At 36.5% G+C, this 23,636-nt stretch overlaps 2 protein-coding genes across 6 annotated transcripts; both read left to right on the top strand.

Moving 5' to 3' along the window:
• Positions 1–103: 103 nt before the first annotated feature.
• Positions 104–11,866, top strand: ndc80 (NDC80 kinetochore complex component). Of its 5 annotated transcripts, none has more exons than XM_067369533.1 (17): positions 104–196; positions 788–897; positions 1,045–1,125; positions 1,307–1,433; positions 2,117–2,289; positions 2,452–2,554; positions 3,951–4,040; positions 4,167–4,260; positions 4,924–5,024; positions 5,396–5,540; positions 5,684–5,889; positions 6,930–7,076; positions 7,180–7,269; positions 8,548–8,640; positions 8,789–8,919; positions 9,005–9,107; positions 11,524–11,866. In XM_067369533.1, the coding sequence occupies exons 2-17, from the start codon at positions 809–811 to the stop codon at positions 11,647–11,649; spliced, it is 1,899 nt and encodes a 632-aa protein (XP_067225634.1). In that variant the 5' UTR covers positions 104–196; positions 788–808; the 3' UTR covers positions 11,650–11,866. The 5 variants fall into 5 exon arrangements, with proteins under 5 accessions (XP_067225634.1, XP_067225637.1, XP_067225635.1 ...); XM_067369536.1 differs by having other exon boundaries at positions 106–196; positions 803–897; XM_067369534.1 differs by having other exon boundaries at positions 131–319.
• Positions 11,867–13,301: 1,435 nt separating this feature from the next.
• On the top strand, positions 13,302–23,294 carry tut1 (terminal uridylyl transferase 1, U6 snRNA-specific). Its single transcript, XM_067369150.1, has 10 exons — positions 13,302–13,468; positions 14,096–14,286; positions 15,039–15,239; positions 15,335–15,449; positions 15,897–16,021; positions 16,124–16,350; positions 16,459–16,568; positions 17,001–17,123; positions 18,069–18,161; positions 19,695–23,294. The coding sequence occupies exons 1-10, from the start codon at positions 13,393–13,395 to the stop codon at positions 20,837–20,839; spliced, it is 2,406 nt and encodes an 801-aa protein (XP_067225251.1). The 5' UTR covers positions 13,302–13,392; the 3' UTR covers positions 20,840–23,294.
• The last annotated feature ends 342 nt before the right edge of the window (positions 23,295–23,636 follow it).

The following is a 23,636-nucleotide window of genomic DNA, read 5'->3' on the forward strand; positions in this document are numbered from 1 at the left end:
CAGAATTTTCATTTTTGGTTAAACTATCACTTTAATGCGCAGCGCATTCTCCGCCACACCATCAGGTGGCAGTACGGCGCACAGCAGCTCAAACAGAGATGTTGACGTCATCAGAGTGATCCGTTGAACAGCATTCGCGGAAATTTTTGAAATTCAACCGAAGTATCGACGGAAGAAAATACTTGAGCATAGTGAAGTATAAATATATTTTTTCGAGTATACCTAATATATCTGCTATGCTGATATACATATCTGGAGTATAGTGCTTATTAACCGAGAATCGTCCTCCAGCTGAAGTTTATATCGGAGGTATTGTTCTGTGCGTAATTCTCATTTATTTCGTTACTAGCATATTATGTATTTTATTCGTTATTCAGTTAGCGCCATTTAATGTAATGCAGTTTCGTAAGAAATAGTTTATTTCTCAATACTTTTAGATGGTTGATGTGTTTCGGTGTTTTAAAGCGTATGTTCTTCACGTCAAAACAAGCTACACGTTCATATTGCTAATTAACTAATGCTTTGCATAGTTGTACGACTCAAAGTAACGTTACTGTGTAAATCTGCGTACTTTGTTTTTACGCATTCATACTACAGTACAATACCTCTGGTTTATTTACATAACACACCTAACGTTACTACACCAACGCATTCTTTATTAGTAGTATTTAAAGTCATTAAAACAGAGCCTGAAAATATTAATCTAATCCAAGCTGTTTTATGCTGGACTTGATCACTACTTTTACTATGGAAATAACTGCATCTTTTATCTGTGCTACATGTGAAGGGTGTGTTTATAAAGGTCAAGATGAGTCGGCGACCCAGCAGCAGATATTCTGAGATGCCCATGCGTGTGACAGACAGCAGGATGAGTCTGATCAATGCCACCCCTCAAAAGTACAACCCATCTGTCTATTTTTATTATATTACTGCAGATGTATCTGAGTACACTTTTAAGTGGTTTTATTGGCCTGAACTGCTTTCAGCAGGTTACATGAGCTATGCTTCAATATATATGATGTGTTAACTTGAATTTCATTACAGCAAGGACAATGTGTTTGGCAAGCTGAACATACCTAAACCTCAGTCTACCACATCTGAGAGACGAACAAGCTTTTTTGGAAAGTGAGTTTGGCAGTGAATCAGTGGAGATAAACAAATGATGTTGTAAATGATGATTTTGTAACTTGTAATTGTGCATTGTAATCCTTGATCATGTCATATAGAGATATATTAAACCCCAGTTTTAATTTATCATATACTATAGTACAATAATGTATAACAGCGTCCTCACCTTTCTCCACAGAGGCATCGGGGCAGGTGGCCAGAGGAACAGCATGTTTGGGGCATATGGGGGCCCAGAGAAGATGAAGGACCCCAGACCGCTACATGACAAAGCTTTTGTCCAACAGTGTATCAAACAGCTTTGTGAAGTATGATTAGTTTTGATGCCATCTCTACGTGAAAGGAATAGTAAGCGTTGATGAAAAGTTAAAGGGATAGTTCACCCAAAGAATAATAATTCTGTCATCATTTACTCACGCTCAAGTTGTTCAAAACCTGTATGAGTTTCTTTGTTCTGTTGAACACAAAAGAAAATATTTTTAACAATGGACCACTTTCAAAGTCAAGAAAAATACTAAAAACTCAGCATGACTGCAGTGCTTCAACCTTAATGTTATGAAGCGATGAGAATACTTTTTGTACAAAAACAAAACAAAAATAACGACTTTATTCAACAAATTCCCCTCTCTGTCATTCTCCTATGCTGTTTACTCTGTAGTGCTTCTGTGTTTACGTCCATACTCTGGCTCATTATTGGCCGAAGCTGTTCACGTGAGCAGCACAACATGCACGATATGTGTGTGATGCTGATGCAGGAGCCAGCCAATACTGATCCGGCGTTCTGACGTAGAACACACAAACGCTGGACATAAATAGCATATGAGAATGACAGGAGAGAGACGAATTTGTTGAATAAAGTCAAAATTTCAACCCTTTTAATATATTTCATTTAAAAAGCTTTATCTTGCAATTATAAGCAACTTAAGAAGTCAGAAAGTAATTGGGCCAAAAGTCTGTTTACAATTTACATTTATTTTCCCATTATTTCTAGTTCCTGGGGGAGCGAGGCTTTCCAGGCAGCGTCTCAGTGAAGGCTCTCCAGTCTCCATCCACAAAAGAGTTTTTAAAGATATATGAATTCATCTACGCTTTGCTGGAACCATCCTTTCAGATGCCCACCTCAAAAGTGGAGGAGGAGATCCCAAGAATGCTCAAAGATCTGGGGTAATCACAATATCTAAAAAACAAAGGATGACAATATTATTTTATTACTACGCCATGTATGGAACACTTCAAATGTAATCTGATGTCAAAAACACTTTACTCTGTGTTAACCACCCTGTATTTTGCCCTAATCACAAAGAGATGATTATCGTTTCATTTCAGATACCCGTTTGCACTCTCAAAAAGTTCCATGTACTCCATTGGTGCTCCTCACACATGGCCTCAGGCTCTCGGAGCTCTTATCTGGCTCATCGACACAGTCAAGGTGACTTTTCTCCAGACCTTTAACACGTTTATGTGAGATATAATCTGTACATAGAACTATTTCTGGTTTCCATTTTGAGTTATGATATAAGGGAGACCTCTTAATCAGTTATGGCTAGTCTTACTTTGACTATTGCTCACAGCAAAGCAAACATTTCATAAATATATGTACGCTACCCTTCAAAAGTCAAGATTTTTTATTGTTTTTTTAAAGTAGTCTCTTATGTTCACCACCAAGGCTGCATTTCTTTGATCAAAAATACAGCAACAGTTATATTGTTAAATATTATTACAATTTTAAAGGATTACTTTCTATTTGAATATATTTTTTTCAAATGTAATTAAATCATTTGATGGCAAAGCTAAATTTTTAGCCATTAGTCCAGTCTTCAGTGTCACATGATCCTTCAGAAATCATTCTAATATGCTGATTTACTGCTCAAGAAACATTTATATTATCAATGTTGAAAACAGTTGCACTGCTTAATATTTGTATGGAATCTGTAATAAATTATTTTCAGAATTATTTGATAGAATTTTTAAAAAAAACAGCGTTATTAGAAACCTTTTGTAACATGTACAATTTGCTGTCACTCTTGATCAGTTTAAAGCGTATTCTGGTGCGATTGCACTGTTAGTGTGGTTCATTTGAATAAGTGTGAACACTGCCATCCCAACCCTGGTGTGCCCAAACAAGGTGTGTAAGTTCTGTTGCAAAATGTTTTTTTAATTTTTGTTGTTGTTGTTGTTTTTTTCAGTCTTAAAAATGACAGTGTGAACACTAAGCGAACCAGAACTAAAGAACCAAGAGAACAGAATGCGTTTTTCTATTCCAATGCGCTACTTTTCCATTGATTTTCTATGTAAATTCGCTAGAAGGATGTGTATGACCGTTACAGCGCCTCGCACATGAGTGCTGCGCTTTTAAGATGCCATGTCAAGTTAAAAGAATTTCAACTTTTACATGCAGTGCCGCTCATCAGTGTCAGTTCCAAAACAGTGGACCAATCAGAAGAACTCAGAGGCGAGGCAAGCGTTGTGAGCTTCTGTTTATAGTTGCAAGTTGGTGTGGCAACTGTTTTATTTGTTCGTTATTGCATCATGTCTCAAAAGTGCATCTCGAGACCCTCATGTTCTGCCCTATGCTTTTTTCAAAAACCATTACACTCGCGTTTTTAGACGCGTTCTGTGTGAACGTGCCCTTAATGTGTCCTTGCTGAATAAGTGTTATTTCTTTTAAAAACATTGTGGCATTGAGTTTTGCACAGGCAATGACCATTTTCATTTGAAAATGTGAACATCTAACTTTCCTTACTATCCCAGACTTGCATGCATGTTAACCTGTAGAAGGACACATTATTGCAGCTTTGCCTGACATGTAGATTTTGTCCCCGCAGCTCTTCAGTGGTCTGAGAGAGCAGGGCCTGCTGTTCTCTGACTTCTCAGATGAGCTATGTGATCTAGAGGAAGGGACAGAGTACAACAAGGTACTGTATCAGACAAAACATCTGCTTTGACAGTTTCAGCAGTTAGGAGCCATTTTGTATATTTCACTGTACTGCATTGTAGACGTCACATATTTGCCAAATGTGTGTGTTGTGTTATCTCTTTAGCTCTTTATGGAATACTGCTCTGACACCTACAACAAGTTCATGCAGGGAGCGGATACATTTGAGGATGAGGAAGACGACTATCTTAATAAACTAAGTAAGTTACACCACAGTGTGATGATGAAAAGTGTACATTAGATGTATTGGATGTGGGCAGATGTGATGGAGAAGATTCTGATGGAGGCAAATTCTATATGACCTTCTGACCAACTTTCAAGTTTCAGTAAAAATAAAAGAAAGTCAGCATGAAATGAAAATTCACCCTGTTTTCTAAATGTTTTTTGGAGGAGAGGTTTGGCATTGTAATGTTTAATCAGTGTCATACCTGGATGCATGTATTCTTCAATCATTTACCCTCTTAACCCCCCTTTGTAAGCTCGTGTTCACCTGCTTCCACTTTTGAGTGCAACAGCCACATCACAACATCCAATCAAAAACCATTGCATTATTTCTTTTTGAAAACCCGTTACATTTGGATGACCATTACAGTCGCAACAAAATGTACAATTCACTTCAACATAATGTTTAACAGAGTCGAACCCTTGCTGATGCCACCCCGTGTTTATGTGGGATATCCCTCACATTAAGCCACCAAAATGAAAATAATAATAAGAAAAAAAAAACGTTGTTTTTAATAATCACAGTCTTTCACTGACAAAAATCTATTTTATTTGAATATTTTTAATAAAAATAATGCAAAATACGGTTTCAAGGCTGATAAGAAATATTTATGGTCACAAAATTTTCTGAATTCTCTCAGAGAAGCTGTACAATGTGGATGAGGCACTTTTACACACCCAGCAAGAAAAACATGCGATGCTGATGGAGCACGTGGAGAGACTTGAAAGGGAGAGTCAAACTGTGAGTCTGTGCATGTGTTTCCTTCACTTGTCAAATATCAGGTTCATTCAGATGAGAATTACTACTTAACTAGAATCTACTAATTTTAGAATAATAGCATAAAATAATAGTCAAGTCAGTCAAACTGTGAAATAACATAAATGTATATATAAAGTATTTGAGCTTCTACAAAGTTGCCACACTTTGACTTGATTTAAAGCTTTTCTCACACTTTTCTCATGAAATGCCAAAAATGTATGACTCTTGATATTGCAGAAAAAAGATGGATTGTGAAAGCTAGGGTAGATGTGACGTTGGACATTAAGGTCTTAAATATACAAATAAAAGAGTTTTCATCAATTTTGGGGCTGTGTGTATGCGTGTATTGACAGGATCGTTTAGCAGGGAAGAGGACAGAGAAGCTCAGATTACAGGCTGATCTGCAGAAGCTGCAGAACTATCGTTGTACTCTGGAGGCCCATAAAACTGGACTGGAGAATAAAGCTGCTGGACTGGCTGAGGAGCTTGAGGCAGCTGGTAAGAGAGATTACAAGATGCAGCCACACATGCCTTGTTCACTTTGCACATCAGATGTTTTCTTAGCACTGCGATAAGAATCTCATTGTACTTTGTACACTGTACATGAATTCAATTGGTAAATGTCTGTGTTCTTTGTGCAGAGATGCAGTTAGAGGGTCTGAAGCAGGAGAGGACGAGGCTGCAGCACATCCTGGAGCATCAGAAGTTCACTCCAGCTGATATTGAGCGTATTAACCGAGAGAGGAATGAACTGCAGCAGACCGTTCACAGCCTAAACCAGAGTCTAGAGGAGGCTGAGCAGCTGGTTTGGAATGAGGAGGTCAATCTGTCCAAAACCAAAGAGAAGGTCAGGATTTTACCCACAATCAAACATCCCAGCCTGTCTATTAAGAGTTGTTTCACAGACAAAGGTCCAGTTCACACAGAACATGTTTTTGCGGTTAAAAAGGCAAGACGCAGGTCAGTGGAGCGAGTAAAACCATAAGGTCTAGAGATGTGTTTTATAAAAGTTGAACTGGAATGCCACGTTTTTAGAATGCTTTGTCATGCATGAGACATTGTAAAAGATGCAGACGCAGCGGTCAAACATCTTTACATAGAAAAACAATGGAAAAGTAGTACAGTGGACTGAAAAAATGCATTCTGTGTGAACGGACCTCAAAAGCTGCACCCAAAAATCGCATACTGTCTGAATAGGTAATTTGAAGAAGTACTTTTTGACTGTAAAAATAGTATGTTCGAATGTGTGTAGTATGAATGAAATTCGGACAAACTACATCTGCCATTGTAATGTGACTTAGGCTGTGTGTCCACCAAAGCAGATTTTCCAGCAGCTAGCGCACTTTTCCAGTTGTTTTCAACGGCAGCGCCACGTTTTTTAGACACAAGGTGCTGAGTGTCTTTTTCAACGTCAAATGCCGAGCGCTCTGCATTTTTTTTACTGAGGAAGAGGCCATGTGACCAGTTAATTTTTATCTGTAAATGATGATACCCCAGTAATAAACTAGAAAAATATTTGTCTGTTCAAAAGTAGTGTACTAATTATTTCACTGACATTACTCCAAACTCTGACTCAAGAAAACAAAGCAGAATTTCTTATAGTATCAGATAGTATGAATGTCTTTCAAAGGTTTGATGTCACTAACCTTGTAAATCCAGTGCTTCCTCAAATGTGTATTGTATCTGCCTGGCTTATTATATGATGGAATGCTTAACGAAGTGAAGCCAGCCAATCAAATTAGAGATTGGTTTGTGTTCTGTGCAATATTATATATCTATCAGTTTGATACATCATATGAATTTATCAGTTGCTTCATGCTTAACTAGCTTCCATATTAACACATATTTATGTATGTACTGATTGAAAGTCTTCACTTTTTGTTGCAGGCGGAGTTGAAGGTTGCTGAGTATAATAAACTGGGCCGTAAGCTGAAGCTCATCCCGCAGTCAGCAGAGAACGCCTGCGGTCATGACTTTGAAATCAGAACAGATTATAGTGCCACTACCATCACGCAGTACAAGACACAGATACAGGTGCCATCATCAGAGGCTTCTTTTTTACTTTTATTTTTTATTTAAAGATTTTTCTTACACTTACACTTTTTTTTTTTTTTGGGTCTTGTCTTAACTCTGGTAGAACCCTCTGAAGAATATGATGGTTGACGTAGAGGATGAATGCAACAGACTTACTAATGTGAAGCTGAGTTTGGAAGAGACTGTTGAACAGGTACAAGGCTTTTATTCTACCTTTTTTTGTTTTTTTTGCTCTTTCTGCCTTGCATAAGAACACCTTTCCATCTTGGTAAATATATCACATTACTCAAAATCTGTCAAGAAATGCCCAGTTTATATTTCACTCCCAAATCAACAGATAAAAGTTATGAAATTTTAGCTTGCATAAAGCCTATTTTACAGTTAAGACTTGCATTGTAACATTATTTTACCAAATATTTGTGATTGCTTGTATGTATTTTTGCTTAGAGTATTGTTAATGATCTACTCTTGATGGATTATGACAATGGTTACTTTATGGTGTTTATATTTGTAAAATGTTGCAGATGGTTGTAAGAATCCATATTTTATCTCCCTGATCTTTTTGAATGAGAAACTGGTAGTAATAAAAAATCTGACATTTAATTCAACGTAAATGCTAGTAGCTTCTCTCTAAGAACAAGACTAAGAGCATTAACCTGACACATTCAATATATTAATTTAATTTATTAATAAATTTTACTTATATCTGCACAATAATCTTTTTATTGCCTTTGCATTAACACATTATTGTATCAGCAAAATTCTGTATCGACCGACTTGCAATTCATATGTATTGATTGATATATTAGTACATAAACCAATTGCAATATATACTGTTTATATTGAACAAAACCTGTCTTGAGTGTTTTAAACTTGCAGTTGAATGTGAGCCTCAGCCTGAATCTGAGATTAATGATTGCATGGGTTTGTTCTATATGAACATACAGTTTTAATTTTATTTGTGGCAGTTTAAATTTGATTTAAAAACTGCAGATACCCCTGTTGCAGTTGCTGCCAATGTAAAGCAGATTTGAATCAATTTTTGTTTCATTTATGGTGCCTTAAGCCCAAAGTACACTTTGGCTGTCCATGCACCTTCCGCATGACATGCTTTTTGTCATTGGGGGGTCCGTGGTCATCTGCACACCCGGTCCGTGTAGAGCCCAATTTTTTAGACTGCGTGCACAGCAGCATATGTGCGATTGACTTGAGCACTCGAAACAAAATCCACTACATAGTGCGCACGCTGAACACATCTTTCCACACTCGAGGCCAAAGGAGTATAATTTGATAGGCTCGTGCGCAAGATGGAGCAGAATGCAGTAATTGAAGTATACCCTGGCCTTTAAAAGGCAACTGCCTATATAGAAGTTAGACAGTGAGACAGCTTACTAGGTTTTGGAATAAAGCATGTGCTTACAATGCATGAAGTGAGGTCAATCATGTATGTACCACTCCTTCTGTATGTTAGGTGAAGTCCAACATCTTTGATAAAGAGAATGACATCAAGCAGCTAAAGGAACAGATTCGCAGAGTCGACCAACAGCTGGAGCATGACATGCAGGTAAAATGCATCAGTATGGGGATTTCTGATTTTAAACCCGCTAAATATAGTGTAATATATGTTAATTGATTTCATGGGCTTTTTAATTGATTTTCAGAAGTGACACATTTTAAAGTGCATGTTATTGAACTAGTCATGGTGTGTGTAGGAAATGGCGCAAGAGGAGGAGAAGTGGGCAGCTGAGGTGGACTCTGCTGAAACCCACAAGAAGCGCTTGGAAAAGAATGTGACGCAGGGATGTGAGGAAGCTGAGGAGGAGCTTAAAGCTGCCCAACAACAGTGAGCATCTGTTTTCAACTTCATTCTTTTCAATCAATGTCACCTGTTCATCTCACTTTACATGTGCTCTAAACTTCTCCGTCAGGTATCATGTGGTCGTGCAGGAGACTAATGAGGAGAACCGCATGGTGTGCAAGAATCTTACTGATGTCTTCACTTCTGCAGTAAACCACTTGTGTGCAGTTGAAGTATGTGATAATTTTTCCTATAATTACCAGTCACATCTTGATTTGATATGTGCTTCATGAGGTGGAACATTTTGAAACGTAAAAGAAAATCCAGATACATTTCTTCTAGATTTGAATTATACCATGGTTTGTCTGAATACTCTATTCTGATTGGCTGGAAGGTGTTTGTTAAAGTTCAGTTCACACTAAGAATGATAACTATATTAGCATCCACATCAACGCACAATAATCTGTTTATTAGAAGAGCAATGTTGCAGTTCTGCTGCTTTAAATGCTCAAGCTCTGTAAGTCAGGTGGATTCTGATTGGCTGTTGATGATTTTATCATTCATCAGCTGGAAAAAATAAGACTTCCATATTCTTATAGTTAACATCCTTGGGTGTGAACAACCCTTAAAGGAACCCTTAAAGAACTGCAGAATTCAAATTTCCTGATAATTTACTCACCCCCATGTCAACCAAGATGTTAATGTCTTTCTTTCTTCAGTCAAAAAGAAATTAAGGTTTTTAAGGAAAACATTCCAAGATTTTTCTTCATATAGTGGACTGCAACAGGGTTCAACGGGTTGAAGGTCCAAAGTGCAGTTTCAGTGCAGCTTCGAAGCGCTCTACATGATCCCAGCCAAGAAAATAGTGAAACAATAGGTCATTTTCTTAAAAAAAAAATGTATATACTTTTTAACCACAAATGCTCATCTTGCACTGCTCTATGATGTGGCATGCATTACGTGGTCACTTGTGGCGTAGGTGGAGGTGCTGAGCAAGTGTTTACTAAGGGAATGTGCAAAGACTAAAGGCCTTTGCACACTGAGTCCAAAATTTTCGCATGCGTTTTTTCGTATTCGCAATCCTAAAAATTTGTCACGCATAGAGACCTTGCACACTGAGTCTGATGCGTATTAATGAATGCGTTGCGAAAAAATCGCAAAACAAATCGCAAAACAATACAAAATGAAGTCTTCAAGCAGTGAGCACGATTAGTTGTCTCCTCTCTTCTTAAGAAGAGAAAAAGAAAGAGGAAATATTGGGCCCATTCAATCCCGAGATTGCATAGAGAGAAAGGAGAGTTCACCTCAAGGAGCTGCGGGATTATCCGAGCGTTTCAAAGTTTACTTCAGGATGTCAGTGGCTCTGTTTGATGCTTTACTACTGGCACAATCTATCTTTATATTCGGTCTCTTTGTATTCCGCACTTTGTTATTCAGTGCTGCTGTTTTGTGCTGTAGACGACATGGATCAACTTGTCAGATGGCATTCTGGATTTTTGTGTTCGCGTACAGTGGCTCTGAATTGTCAAAACGTCTCTCAAAATGTGTGCCACGGATGCGAAAAACGCAGAAAATCGAACCTGATCCGAATATTTTTTTGACGGACGAAAGTTTCGGAGGCAGTGTGCAAACGCGATTGACATAACGTGAGGTCGAATTTATTTTTTAACGTGAACGTTTTGCATGCGAATTTCGGACTCAGTGTGCAATGACCTTAAGTCAAACGCCCTTTACAAAAAAAAATTATGTTGGACGATTTTGAAGTTGGAAGAGAAAATGAGATAGAGCTTTTCGCCCTGCTGCAATAATTTCCACCTACACCATGTGTGACCTTTCCAACATGATTGCGTAATGCGTGCCACATCACAGAGCAGTGCAAGATGAGCATTTGTGGCTAAAAAAAAAATTATTTTTATTTTTTACAAAATGACCAATCTTTTCACTAGACAAGACCCTTATTCCTCATCTGGGATTGTGTAGAGTCCTTTGAAGCTACACTGAAACTGCAATTTGGAAATCCACTATATGGAGAAAAATCCTGGAATGTTTTCCTCAAAAACCTTAATTTGTTTTTGACTGAAGAAAGAAAGACATAAACATCTTGAATGACATGGGGTTGAGTAAATTATCAGGAAATTTGAATTCTGAAGTGAACTAAATCTTTATTTAAGTGTTGTCTTCCTTAAAGCACTTGTACACAGATACATTAGCACACACACACACAACTTTGCGTTTTTTTTTTTTTATTAAATAGCAATTCATTTTCCAATCTTGCGGCACTACTTTATCTCTGATTTAAATCTGGCAGATTGCTAAAGCAAATGACCTGTAGCCAAAATAACATTTTGGTGCTTTTCCAGTCAAATATTGTGCTGTAAACAGTAATGACAGCTTTAACTTGTCAGTGCTGGCAAGTGGTCATGGTATAAGCAGGATAATCTATGACTACTGTGCATTACTTGATTTTATTGGAAGATTCTTTGCTGCCATGTCATGGATTAAAATTGTTTAATTCACAACCTGTACTATTCCTTTCATTCACTATCCCATTCTTTATGCCTGTTCTTCAATCTACCAGGTTCGTGTAGATTTCTTCCTGTAAGCAAAAAAAATAAATAAATGTATTTTTTTATTTTTTTGTCTCTTTAGAAACACTGCAACGAGCAGCTGAAAAGGTTTGATAAGATGAAGGAAGTCATCCGTGAGGACGAGGCTGACATGAAACAGCTGACGGATCTAGTGGAAAACTTCCTAAAGAAAGCAAACAGCTTGTAATGTCTAATAGTTCTGATTTGTAAATAGTTTTACTGTTAGACTTTTTTTCACTGATGTTGTTTGATTCTGGCACCATGGAGTAATGTTGGAGTAAATGCATTGTCTTTGGAGACAGAATCATACTTTGTGTATTTATCCTGTATTTACGTTTGTTTACTAAAAAATAAATATGTTTTGGAAAATTGTATCTCAAAACGTGATGTTTATTGTGCTAGTTTTATACTGCTTGCACGAGTTCTTAGAGTACCGTACCATTTTCTAATGCCATTTTTAGTTAGACTTCCTCTGTCTAAATAAAACATTTGACTTCACATTATGTGCTGGAAAAATTGTCTGGTTTATATAGGATTTAGATCAGATGTTAGTACTTTGTTAGTCACTATAAATCAAACCAAAATCAGATGTAATTGTCCTTGAGACACTAGAGTGTAATTGTATGGTGAATCATTTTGATTTTGTCTTTGGAAATTACTGCTGTAGCTTGTTAGTTGGATACCATATGCCACAGTACAATGCATTTAGCTTGACCTTACTGTTCCACATGGACCAGAGGTAATACCAACTGTGATTTTAACATTACTTTGTGAAGGTTAAGACATTTTTATACAAAATTTAATAAAAAATGCAAAATATAGTTTATTTTCAAGATGAGAAGTGGAGGCTAGTCACTATATAACTTTAATCAGGCATAAAAAATAAAACATGAAATGTTTTGAAAACTGGAATATCCTATGTATTAAAAATGACATAAAGCGAACAAAACCGAAGAACAAGAATTAAAAGTATATTTTTCATATTATACATTTGCAGGGCTGTGCTGCATACAGTATAAAACAAAAGCGAACACAATATCAATATAATGACATTCCACTTATTCCAAGCTTCTGGAGACTCGGAGTCAATCCCTGCGTCTCAATCAGCTCCCTAGGTCATGAATCAGTATATCATGTAAATAAATGTGGCTGATTCCCTGATCAGTGCCCTGACTACTGAACTAGGGAGCTGATTGAGACACACCCATCGTGTCAGCCAGTATGTCGGGATATCCACATGCATTCATGGTGTCATCTATAAATGTCATCTTCCCAACACTTTTACAGTGGTTGTCCTGGATCCCATTTGAGCAAAACAAATTTATCCTAGTCTCATCTGACAAAAGATTGTGCCACAAAGGATTATGAAGGGCTGCCTCTGAAAAATTTGATATCAAACCCTGTTTTGCGAGTCATTTTTAGTAAATCTACCATATTTTGTAGAGCCAATTTTTATTACATTTGTCAAATAAAATGAGCGTACTTCGCTTTTTGACAGCACAGCTAAATATCGCAAATTGTGATATAATGCTTTTTAAAACCCTCCGTTTAGATTAAAAATGTAAAACCTGTATTTATTTCCTAAATGATCATTGCTGTAATGAAGTCATACAACACAACAAAATACAATGTAGCACATTTCAATTTGAAATTCTATTTGTGTTTAGTATTTTCATTGCACGTTTAATTCTATATACTAAATGAATATACATTAATTCAAAAGGAATAACTTCAACTTTAAAGTTACAAGAAACAGCAGGAATTATCTGGCAACCCTCCCTCCTGAAGGGCGGAACTGAAATGCCCCGCTCAGCGTTTCTGTTGGAAGAATTGCGGGGACGGACGCAGCGGAACATCATGGAGGGAGATTTGAGTTGTTTTATGTAGGAACTCGAACGCTTTTCTTCGGGATTACCAGCGCAGCCTCTCAATGGAGCTCGATAAAGACATCCAGACAACGCAAAGAGGGTTTCACTGCAGCCTTTGCAATGTTAATATACCCAACAGTAAGTTGTCATAAACTAAAAACCGTAGCGCTAACACGAGTGAGACACGTTTCTAGACGTTGCAAACTTGTTATAATACAATAATTATACAAAACTTGATGTAGGTGCAGGAGTTGCCACTATATTTAGGGCACTGTTAGCCAAACGTACGTTTTAACATTGTATGGTAATACTACGGTATTTCTTGCAGCATCTTTGAGTTTTGTAAATACTGTGACTATGAATATGGTAGTCATTTAGGAACATTATACGCACCAAAGTATCATGTCAGAATGAAACAGCCACAAAAATAGATAGATGTGTTGAGGTTTTGGCACCTTCAGAATAAAGACCGCAAAGCAAGCTATTTTAAATACCATAATATGTCTTACAACTCTGTTTCTTGTAAATGCAAGAGGATATAAAACAAATGGAATAAAGGAAATAATTAACTAAATACTCCAACATGATGAAGGTTAAGTGTAAATGTGTGAATATTCAATTCAAAGATAGAATTAATAAAAGAGAAAAAGTCATAAATTAATAAGATATAAGAAAATGTGAATGAAGAAAATCTTCACAATCATTTGATGGTTTGGATTCAAATCCATGTTGCTTTCACATTAAACTAAAGTGTTTTTTGTGTAGGGCCGAGCCTGGAAGATCATGTCAAAGGGAAGAAGCACCAGCATCTCCAGCGGCTCCGAGCTCAGCGTAAAGCTCAGGAGGAAAACAGCGTGTTTGTGAGCGGCTTTAAACCAGACACCTCTCAGACTGATCTGAAGGAGTATTTCGCACAGTTTGGGCCGGTGTCAGATGTGATCATGGACAAGGACAAGGTTAATATACACACACTGTCTTTACCCTGTGGTATAATTCTCTTGTGATTATAATCTGGTCTTTGTCTTGCTTACGTCTGTATCTGAAAACAGAAGTAATATATGCCATAAATCAAATTCAGAAAATGGGGATGAAATGCCAGGATCAATTACATGCCCATTTCCAGAAAAGTTGGGACATTTGTAAAATGCTGTTATTTGTTAATTATCTTAATCCTTTATTTAACTGACAAAAGTACAAAGAAAAGATTTCCAATGTTTTCACTGACCAACAAACAGATTTTGATTTTGATGTCCGCAACACTGAAAAAGTTGGGACAGAGCCATGTTTATGAATGTCACATCACTTTTGCTTTTAAGTGCACTTTTTAATCATTTGGCAATTGAGGAGACGAGTGGAATTTTTGCCTGATCTCATCTGATACAAAAAGTACATAATTATTTTTTTCGAAAATGACCGATTGTTTGACTAGTTAAGACCCTTATTCCTCATCTGGGATCGTGTAGAGTCCTTTGAAGCTGCACTGAAACTGCAGTTTGGACCTTCAACCCATTGGTAGCTGTTGAAGTCTACTATAAGGAGAAAAATCCTGGAATGTTTTCCTCAAAAACCTTAATTTCTTTTGATCTGAAGAAAGAAAGGCATAAACATCTTGGATGACATGTGGATGAGTAAATTATCAGAATTTTAATTCTGAAGTGAGCTAATCCTTTAATTGAGATGTTAATGTAAGAGTTGTTGTTCTGTGTAGGGTGTGTACGCTATAGTTGAGTTCTCCGAGCCGCAGAACGCTCAGACAGCTCTGGCACAGCTACAGCATCAGTTCAATGGACTCCAGCTCCGTGTCAAACCCAGAGAGAGGAAAGAGTTCAAACTGGCCAGCAGGGGGAAACCCAAACACACCCAGATCAGCCTGGACAAACTCAACTTCGAGCTCTGCAAGGCTACATCTGTAAGAGAACGTTCCACATTCACACAGCTTTCTTGATTTAAAGTTTTTTTATTTTTTTTATCATTTTTACTTTTTTGTGTGTGTGTCTGTAAAAGGTAAATGAGCAGATGCAGAAGGTGGTGGAGAATTTTGAGCTGGGAGACAATGAGAAGAAAGTGAGAGATCTCCTAGTTCAGCTGCTACAGGAAGTCTTCACAGAGTTCTTTCCAGGTCCAGTCTTAACTCAAACTTGAACCAGATTTCCATCATTGCATCCTTAGACCAATGTTTCCAAAATGTGTTTTTGTGAGGAAACTGCAGGGGTTTGTGAGTTTATGAAAAGCTAATAAATGAATCAAATGCAGAGAACTTAATCTCTGTGAGTTGAACATGCGTTTGGAAATGCAGTGTGCGGTAGGTTCACACTATTTGACAACAGTGTTCTTGTCATCTTTTCTCCCGGCAAAATTAAAGTAATGGCAATCTTTCCGGCCACTGAATGTAAGCTTTTCCATATTTCAAGCGACTGTAATCATTGCAGAATATAGTGCAACAGTGGCCACACAGTTTTTTGCCAGCACTGGTTCTGGAAATGTATTTTCCTGTTCATTTTATAGTGATTTTATATATATAAAAAAACCCTTCAGTAAAGTTATGTCTTTGTGTCATATGTTATAGATTGCCAGATTGTGCCCTTTGGCTCCTCTGTGAACACATTTGGGATTCACTCCTGCGACCTTGATCTGTTCCTCGACCTTGAGAACACCAAAGCGTTTCAAGCTCGCGCAAAATTTTCTGGATCGGTATGTTAGCACCACTAATACTGGACATCCTGAACTCAAACATCAAATAATGAATCCATTTACATCTATCTGTAAAATGTCTAAGCCTACCCATTTCAACAGACAGGAGAAAATCAGTCTGAGGATTGCCATTCTGAAGACTCCATTTTGTCCGACATTGACCTGTCCACTGCCACTTCTGCTGAAATTTTGGAGCTTGTTGCAACCATTTTGAGGAAGTGCGTTCCAGGTGTGCACAAAGTACAGACGCTTGGCACTGCCAGACTTCCTGTGGTCAAGTTCAGTCATCGAGAGCTCAACCTCCAAGGAGACATCACAATCAACAATAGGTTAAAAACAGTTCTTTTTGTCCGTTTTGAAAAACTTTGAATGTAGCATTTGTTTGTACCGTAGTAGACTTAAGGTTTACATTGTGACTTCTTCCCTTTTTGCACCAGATTGGCAGTGAGAAACACTCGATTTCTGCAGTTGTGTTCAGGCATCGACTCCAGACTGCGACCCTTAGTCTACACCATCCGATTATGGGCTAAGCAGAAACAATTAGCAGGTAATATAGTTGTATATGATGATTAATTGTCTATAAAGGGACATTCTGTAATTTTAAATATTTTGCCATAAACGAGTGTCTATTAGGGCTGTTAAGTTATAATTCTCAGTACTGTAAAATGATGATGCTTCATTGTAGAACAGTAATATATACAGGTTTTTAAAATTAAAATCAGCATAAAATAATTCATAGATGCAGACATTTACTTTGCAATTTAAAAAAATGTTTTTTAAATTACAGTATTGAGAATTAGACCATTGGGATTGGTGCTAAATATGTGCTTTATCATGACAGTAATAGAAAAATATAGCTACTTTTTTCTTGTGATTTTTATAGTGATGTACTGTATGACCTGGACATTTCTTTACCGTTTTTGTGCAATTTGCATGTACAGTTTTCTGAGTTAAACCTTGTACATTTCTAATGTCATAGGGAACCTGTCTGGCCCTGGACCGATGCTGAACAATTACGCTCTTACACTCCTGGTGATCTTCTACCTTCAGAATCGAGACCCTCTTGTGCTTCCGTCTGTGAACCAGCTCAAGAACATGGCCTGTGCGTTAACTGTTCATTTAACTTCCTTAATCGGTTGCTTTATCTGTATTTAATTACTTAATATGCATTTTGTTGACATTCAGAAGCAATAGGAAGCCATACTAAACCGTATCTGTCATGAGAGCATGAGATGCGTATTAAAAGTATTAATATTTAGAGGTCTGAATCGTCTGAATTCTGAGGGTAATGATCTGCTTATAGAACTATTCTTGATGCATCACAATGCATCTTTTCCTCCAATTTTTTTTATTGATAATAGTTATTATATTAATAATCACAATAGTTATCTTTGTTAATTTCTTTATTACGAATAAGAATAAAGATTCTAATAATACAAACAATATTGCAGATACAATGCAGATATAAACAGTAGAACAAATACAAAATTAACCGTTCTATCTAATTAACAGAAGCACTCAAGTAAGAAATAACAAAGAAATGGAATAATTACATGTAAAATAAATCACTGCATAGTCTTTAGTGTATTAGTTACACATTAAATGAATAATATTAAAGCTTCAAAAGTTATTCAAGAACAGTGAGTGATAACGTCTTTTGTTTCTTGATTAACATTAATGACCTAATATGACTTATATTAAGACCTAATGCACTGATCTAAGATGTTGTTACACATCAGATTTTCCTGCGAGTAGGCATTGAGATTTTTTTCGTGGCTTATTACTCTTAATAACTGTTTAACATCAAGCATGTCATTCATACATGTTCTGTGCTGTGCTTTCTAAGGATATTCACAACTTTTTTTATTAATGTATAATGAGAGTAGCCTAATTTATTTTCAATAAAACAGCACATTAGTATGTTTTATAGGCCTATTGAATTAGATGTTTAAAAAAAATCGTTTCTTTTGTTATTATGCTTCGATGCAGAATCGTTCACGTTAGCTTTGCGATGCATTGTAAAAACGATTGTATTTTGTTTGTGTAGGTGAGGAAGAAGAGTGCGTTATTGAGGAATGGGATTGCACATTTCCTAGTCAGCCCTTTAGTGTACCACCCAGCAAAAACACTGAAGATCTCGGTAAGTACCATATAAGCTTTTAGCTAATTTCAGATGACTTATCAGTGAGTGTGTGTGTATGTGCACCTTCTCAAAGTACACATGAAATTGTCCTTATTTACTTTGTTAGTGCATATTACTACTCTTGTGGTAATCAATTAATCTGTGCACGTTAAAATACAGGAAAAAAATTGTTTGTCACAGTAATCTCTAATCAAAAACTGAAAAATTACTTCCGGTCTGGAATGGCATTCCTTCTCTGATAACGTCAGTTTGACGGCTTGGGTTGAAAACGCGCAAACCGCTACTCTGCAACCATTCGTCTGTTATGAGTAAGTTATGGAGAGGAGGAGCACCAAAGTTCCAACTTCCGGTTCATGCGGACTTTAAACCAGTTTTGCTGAATAAGCTTACAAAATGTGTGGTCATGTAAATGTGTAAAACTGTTTTCCGTCAGAGATGTAAAGGCTTTAAAGGGATCATCCACCCAAAAATGAAAACTCTGTCATCATTTACTCACCCTCATGTAATTTGCGCTGTGAAACACAAAAAAGGATATTTTGAAGAATGTTCGATTCCCATTGACTTCCAGTTTTTGGTCAATATATAGAAAGTCAGTGGGAACCAAAACCAACTTTCTTCAAAATATCTTCTTTTATGTTATACAGAACAAAGAAATTCATACAGGTTTGGAATGACATGAGGGTGAATAAATGATGACATAATTGTCATTTTTGGGTGAAATATCTTTTAACTGGCATTCTGTATTCTCATCTTGCACAGCCAAAGGAGTTGTACAGTTTAAAAGTCATGCTGAATCTGACTTTTGAACCACTTTTGAAAGCATTGTAGAGTATGAGCCCATACAAGTTTAAATAATTTTATTTAACATGGCCACTCACAGTTTGAATACATAGTTGGGTATGCTTTTAATTTAGGTAATATTCTGATATTTAAAACATTTTGTAAACTGGTTGTCAACCTGTATTTCAATACACTATTTTTTATAACATTTTTTTGTAGTTATCACCTCGCTGGTGTGCATGTAAGAAAAGGCAGCAGTGCATGTATCCTCTGTGGGTAATGCAGTCCCAGAATAAATAGGGAAATGTTTCCCTATTTCCTGTGGGATTGTCTTATTGCCATTTATCTAAATGGTAATTGTTTGGTTAATGTTGGCCCACCCTCATGTAGTCTTTTTCTAAAGTAATAATATAATTTATCTACCAGAATATTAAGTATTTTTGATTTCTTACTCTTTAAATGTTTTATTTTGTCAGAATGTGAAGCTGCTGAATATAAGACGAACCCATTTTTTCAGATGTATTTCTAAGAAAAAAAACATAATCTTATATTCAGAACAATACGGAACAATTGTTTTACATATTCCCCAGCCCTTTTGTGCACTACCAGTTGAAACTTTGTTTTTGAGTGCTCAGATCACTTGCTCCTGTCAGTAGACTGTGCATATGATGTAATTTGTCACATGTGCTGTCCATGGGCAAGCCTGTTGTGTTATTCTCCCTATAACTTTCCCTATCTCCTTTGCATCAGGCACTTTGCTTTTTGGATTCTTCACCTTTTACTCAAAGTTTGATTTCCCTGCATCAGTGGTGTCTCTGCGAGACGGCCATGTGCTGCCTATTACAGACTTCCTCCGAAGTGACGAGAAAGCTGTAAACGCTGCAGAGGCCTCTAGTCCCAAACCGAAGCGCTCCTTGACCCCTAAACTGGGCCCTATGAATGTCCTGGATCCGTTTGAGCAAAACCATAATGTGGCCGGGAACCTTAACGAACGAACGCAAAAGAACTTCAAGAGAGAATGCTGCGAGGCTGAGAAGTACTGCCGCAGTTTGCAGTACCAGCGCAAATCGGCCAAAGGCAAATCCTGGGGTCTCGTGCGGCTCTTTGCACCGCCAAGTGAAGCAGGACCCCGTTCAAAGGTCGAGACTGAGAAGGTTATGGAGGTCAGCATCCCTTTCAAGGCAGCCGTTCTCCCAGAACACTTGCGTGCCAAACTGGCATTAGCTGGGAAGGGTTTTAGGGGTCTTTGGTTTGCAAAGGTCTGCTCTGCTGTGCAGATGGTGTTTGAAGAAATTTTAAAATGTTCACCTTCAGAGGAGACGCAAACTGCGGACCTTTGTGAAAGTCAGGACAAAGCTGAGAGAGATGGAAATGAAATGGAGGTGAATAATAACCATAATGCAGAAGATACTGATCCTCAAGCCAAAAGTGAAGCTGGTAAGAAGAGGCCTCTTACAACGGAGGACGGTCCATCAACCTCTGCTGTTACACAAGCTAAAAGACAGAGACTAGATGAAGATGTGGAGCACCCAAAGCCGGTCCACTGGACTTGGACTCAAAGGAACTGCGTTTGGGCAGGCCGACGAAAAGTGCGGAGAGATCTCTTAAAGACTAGTGATGAGACTTCTAAACCTGAAGGAGGCTGCGTTGACATCGAAAGCAGGGTGACACAGAGCATTTTGGAGAAAGAGGAGAAACTTCAAGATTTGTTGGAGTTCAAAGTTGATGCAGAAGTTGTTGGAGGGAATGAAAGCACCAAGGTTGTCCTCTGTTTTCACCCCAGCTGTGATACTGCAGGTGTCTTTCAAGACTTCTTCCATTTTCTAGAGTCCTTCCTGCCTAAGATGGCAGAAACAATCCTAGGGAGGGCAGAGGATGTTACAGAAATGTCATAATGGTTTTGTTTGTTTCAACGTTGAATTTGTTTGAAATCTGCATACTTTGAAGTAGAGCTAAGAGGTCTACTTTTTGCAAACCTTCTAAGCAAAAAAAAAAAAAGTATATTTTAGTGATTTATGTTTTGAGAATATAACAACGTACATGGGTTTTGTTTATTACATGTTTTGAATTCAAATTTATTTCCTTTTTGAATTGGGTTTTCTTTGATTTTGTTTTTCCCCCACATGATTTTGGCATGTTTGCCTCTCTATAATGTAAATGTAATGAATGTGAACACTCACATTAAAGTTTAAACTGAAAGTTTAAACCATTGAGACCTGGACTGTAGATTTTGTTATAAAATAGATGGTTAACGATTTCAAAGTCTGATATGATGTACTGTTTGATCTGTTGTGAACTATCTGATATTTATGGAAGCTTGTTTCCTCAACTGAATAAAAAATAAAAATGATAATTTTAACTTTTTATCTCACGATTCTGACTTTTTTTTTTCTCAGAACTGTGAGATATAAACTCACAATTGCATGTTGCTGACAATGCTGACTTTATAATACGCAATTGCAAGTTTATATCATGCAATTCTGACTATAGACTGACTTTTTTCTCAGAATTGCGAGTTTATATCTCGCATTTCTGAAAATTGCAATTGCGAGTTATAAAGTAAGAACTGAGATAGAAACTGAATTGGACTTTATAACTTGCAATTGTGAGGAAAAAAGTCTGAATTGTGAGACAATTATCATGGCAGAATAAGCTTCCATAGATATTTGCATGCATTTGATGAATTCTATATTAATACTATCAATAGCCTTCAGATATTCTTATAGGAACAGGTATCTTGGTGGAACAGTTCACATTCCTGCTCCAAATTTCACTTGGAATTGAGCAAATGTTCTACTAAAACTTGATATCCATATCAATAAATCACATATATTGTGTTGAAGTATTTGAGCATATTTTAACGCTGGTATGTCTGTGGTTAGTTTGCATGGTTGCCAGGTCTGCATCACAAAAGTAGACCAATGGCCAATCAAAAATAGCCCAAATGTAACCCAATAACCACATCTTAAATATCAAAACTCAGAATATGCCATTCCCATACCTAAAATACACATTTTTACAGTAACTTAAGCAAATTGAAAACCACTATATTTTAGAGATCATAAACAACTCAAAGACTCCCCACCATTGGCCATCCTTATAGAACCCTGATATGGCAAAAATTGAATAAAATCCACCTGTATACTCAATTAACAGAGATATTGTGATGTAATCAAACTATCTAATATGATTTCAATATTAACAAATTGTGAGTTTAATATTTTTTCAAATATATTAAGACATGATGGTGATGTGAAAATGTATTGTGTAACAGGAATGACCCACCTGAGGTAAATTCAATAACACACCTTGTATGGCTTTTTCAACTTAATTATCAAAGATTTATTTCCATGTTAATATTCAAGACCTGTTCTACCCATCAGCCTGATGTCCATATGGTGGACCTTATGGCCGTAAGACATGGTTAGAATGGGAAACCTGTGAGTACTTTGGAATGAGAATTTAAAGGTGTGTGCAGAGATAAATGACAGTAATTACACAATGAGGCATGCTGCTTCATTACAGCTGCTGGATATGACACTGGAGGGTTAGTCACAAATGAACAGCACACATCCTGCCTTATTTCATGGATGCAAGAGTAATTAAGAGAGATAAAATGGAGGCGGTAATAGTATTTTTCTCATTTTATTGTTGGAAATGAGTTGTTGGGAAATGTAGAAGAGATACAAAAAACGAAACCCGATTCAAATGCATTTTTTTTCATATTAAAATTGCAACTGTTTGGTTCTCTTTGATGCATTCAGTTTGATATTCAAGTATTAATATCAATATTCTGTGGTGTTCTGGTATATTTGCTGGTTTTGAGCATGTATCTATTTTTGGGTATTATGACTGTTTTATGGTCATTACAGATGAGGTCAATAGTGACATCCGTCAGTTGATTTTTTTTTATTTTTTTTTTTCTTAGTTGTTGTTTCAGAGGATCCATTTAGGAAGAGGACTATCAATGTTTAAAATAAACAGATTAAATAAAAATGTATGGAGTAAACCATTACAGACGCATCCTGTATCTCTCTACACAGAAAAAAAAAAAAGTAGAAACAAATTTCACTCAGAAATTGCTAGTAAATTTCACAATTAATAAAGAAATGGCAAGTAACGCATTGAGTTAAACATAAAATTCTGAAGTAGAAAATGAATGGTTGTGTGTGTCCTGCAAAATGCTTACATGGTATTCTGATATATCTGTAATATTGTTATCTTTCTTGATTTATTAGTATTTTCAAATGATGTGCTTTTAACCCTAAACTAGATATTTTGTCATTGAAAATAATTGTTATATACATAAATTGTAATTATAAAGGTAAATAAAATGTATGTTCATATGTAGATTTGAATGGGGTTTTTTGCGCATTAAAACATGACAATTTTTGAGCCACGTGGATTTTAATCACAATTTTTCTTGGTTCATTAAAAATAAATATAAAAACCCTTTCATGCATGAATTATGATGACCACAGTCAGTTTTTTTTTTTATTTTTATTTTTTTGAAAAACAAGATTTGATTTTTTTAAACAGATTTTCAGATATCAACTGGAGTGGACACTGTGCATTAATATTTTTAACTGAAGAGATACTGTATTAAGCATAATATAGTAATAGCACAGTAATACTGTATTTAACAAACCAATGAATTAAATTATATAAAAAATGTAAAAACTATCAATAGGT

Source organism: Chanodichthys erythropterus, chromosome 19, assembly GCF_024489055.1.
Source record: "Chanodichthys erythropterus isolate Z2021 chromosome 19, ASM2448905v1, whole genome shotgun sequence".
Taxonomy (NCBI): domain Eukaryota; kingdom Metazoa; phylum Chordata; class Actinopteri; order Cypriniformes; family Xenocyprididae; genus Chanodichthys; species Chanodichthys erythropterus.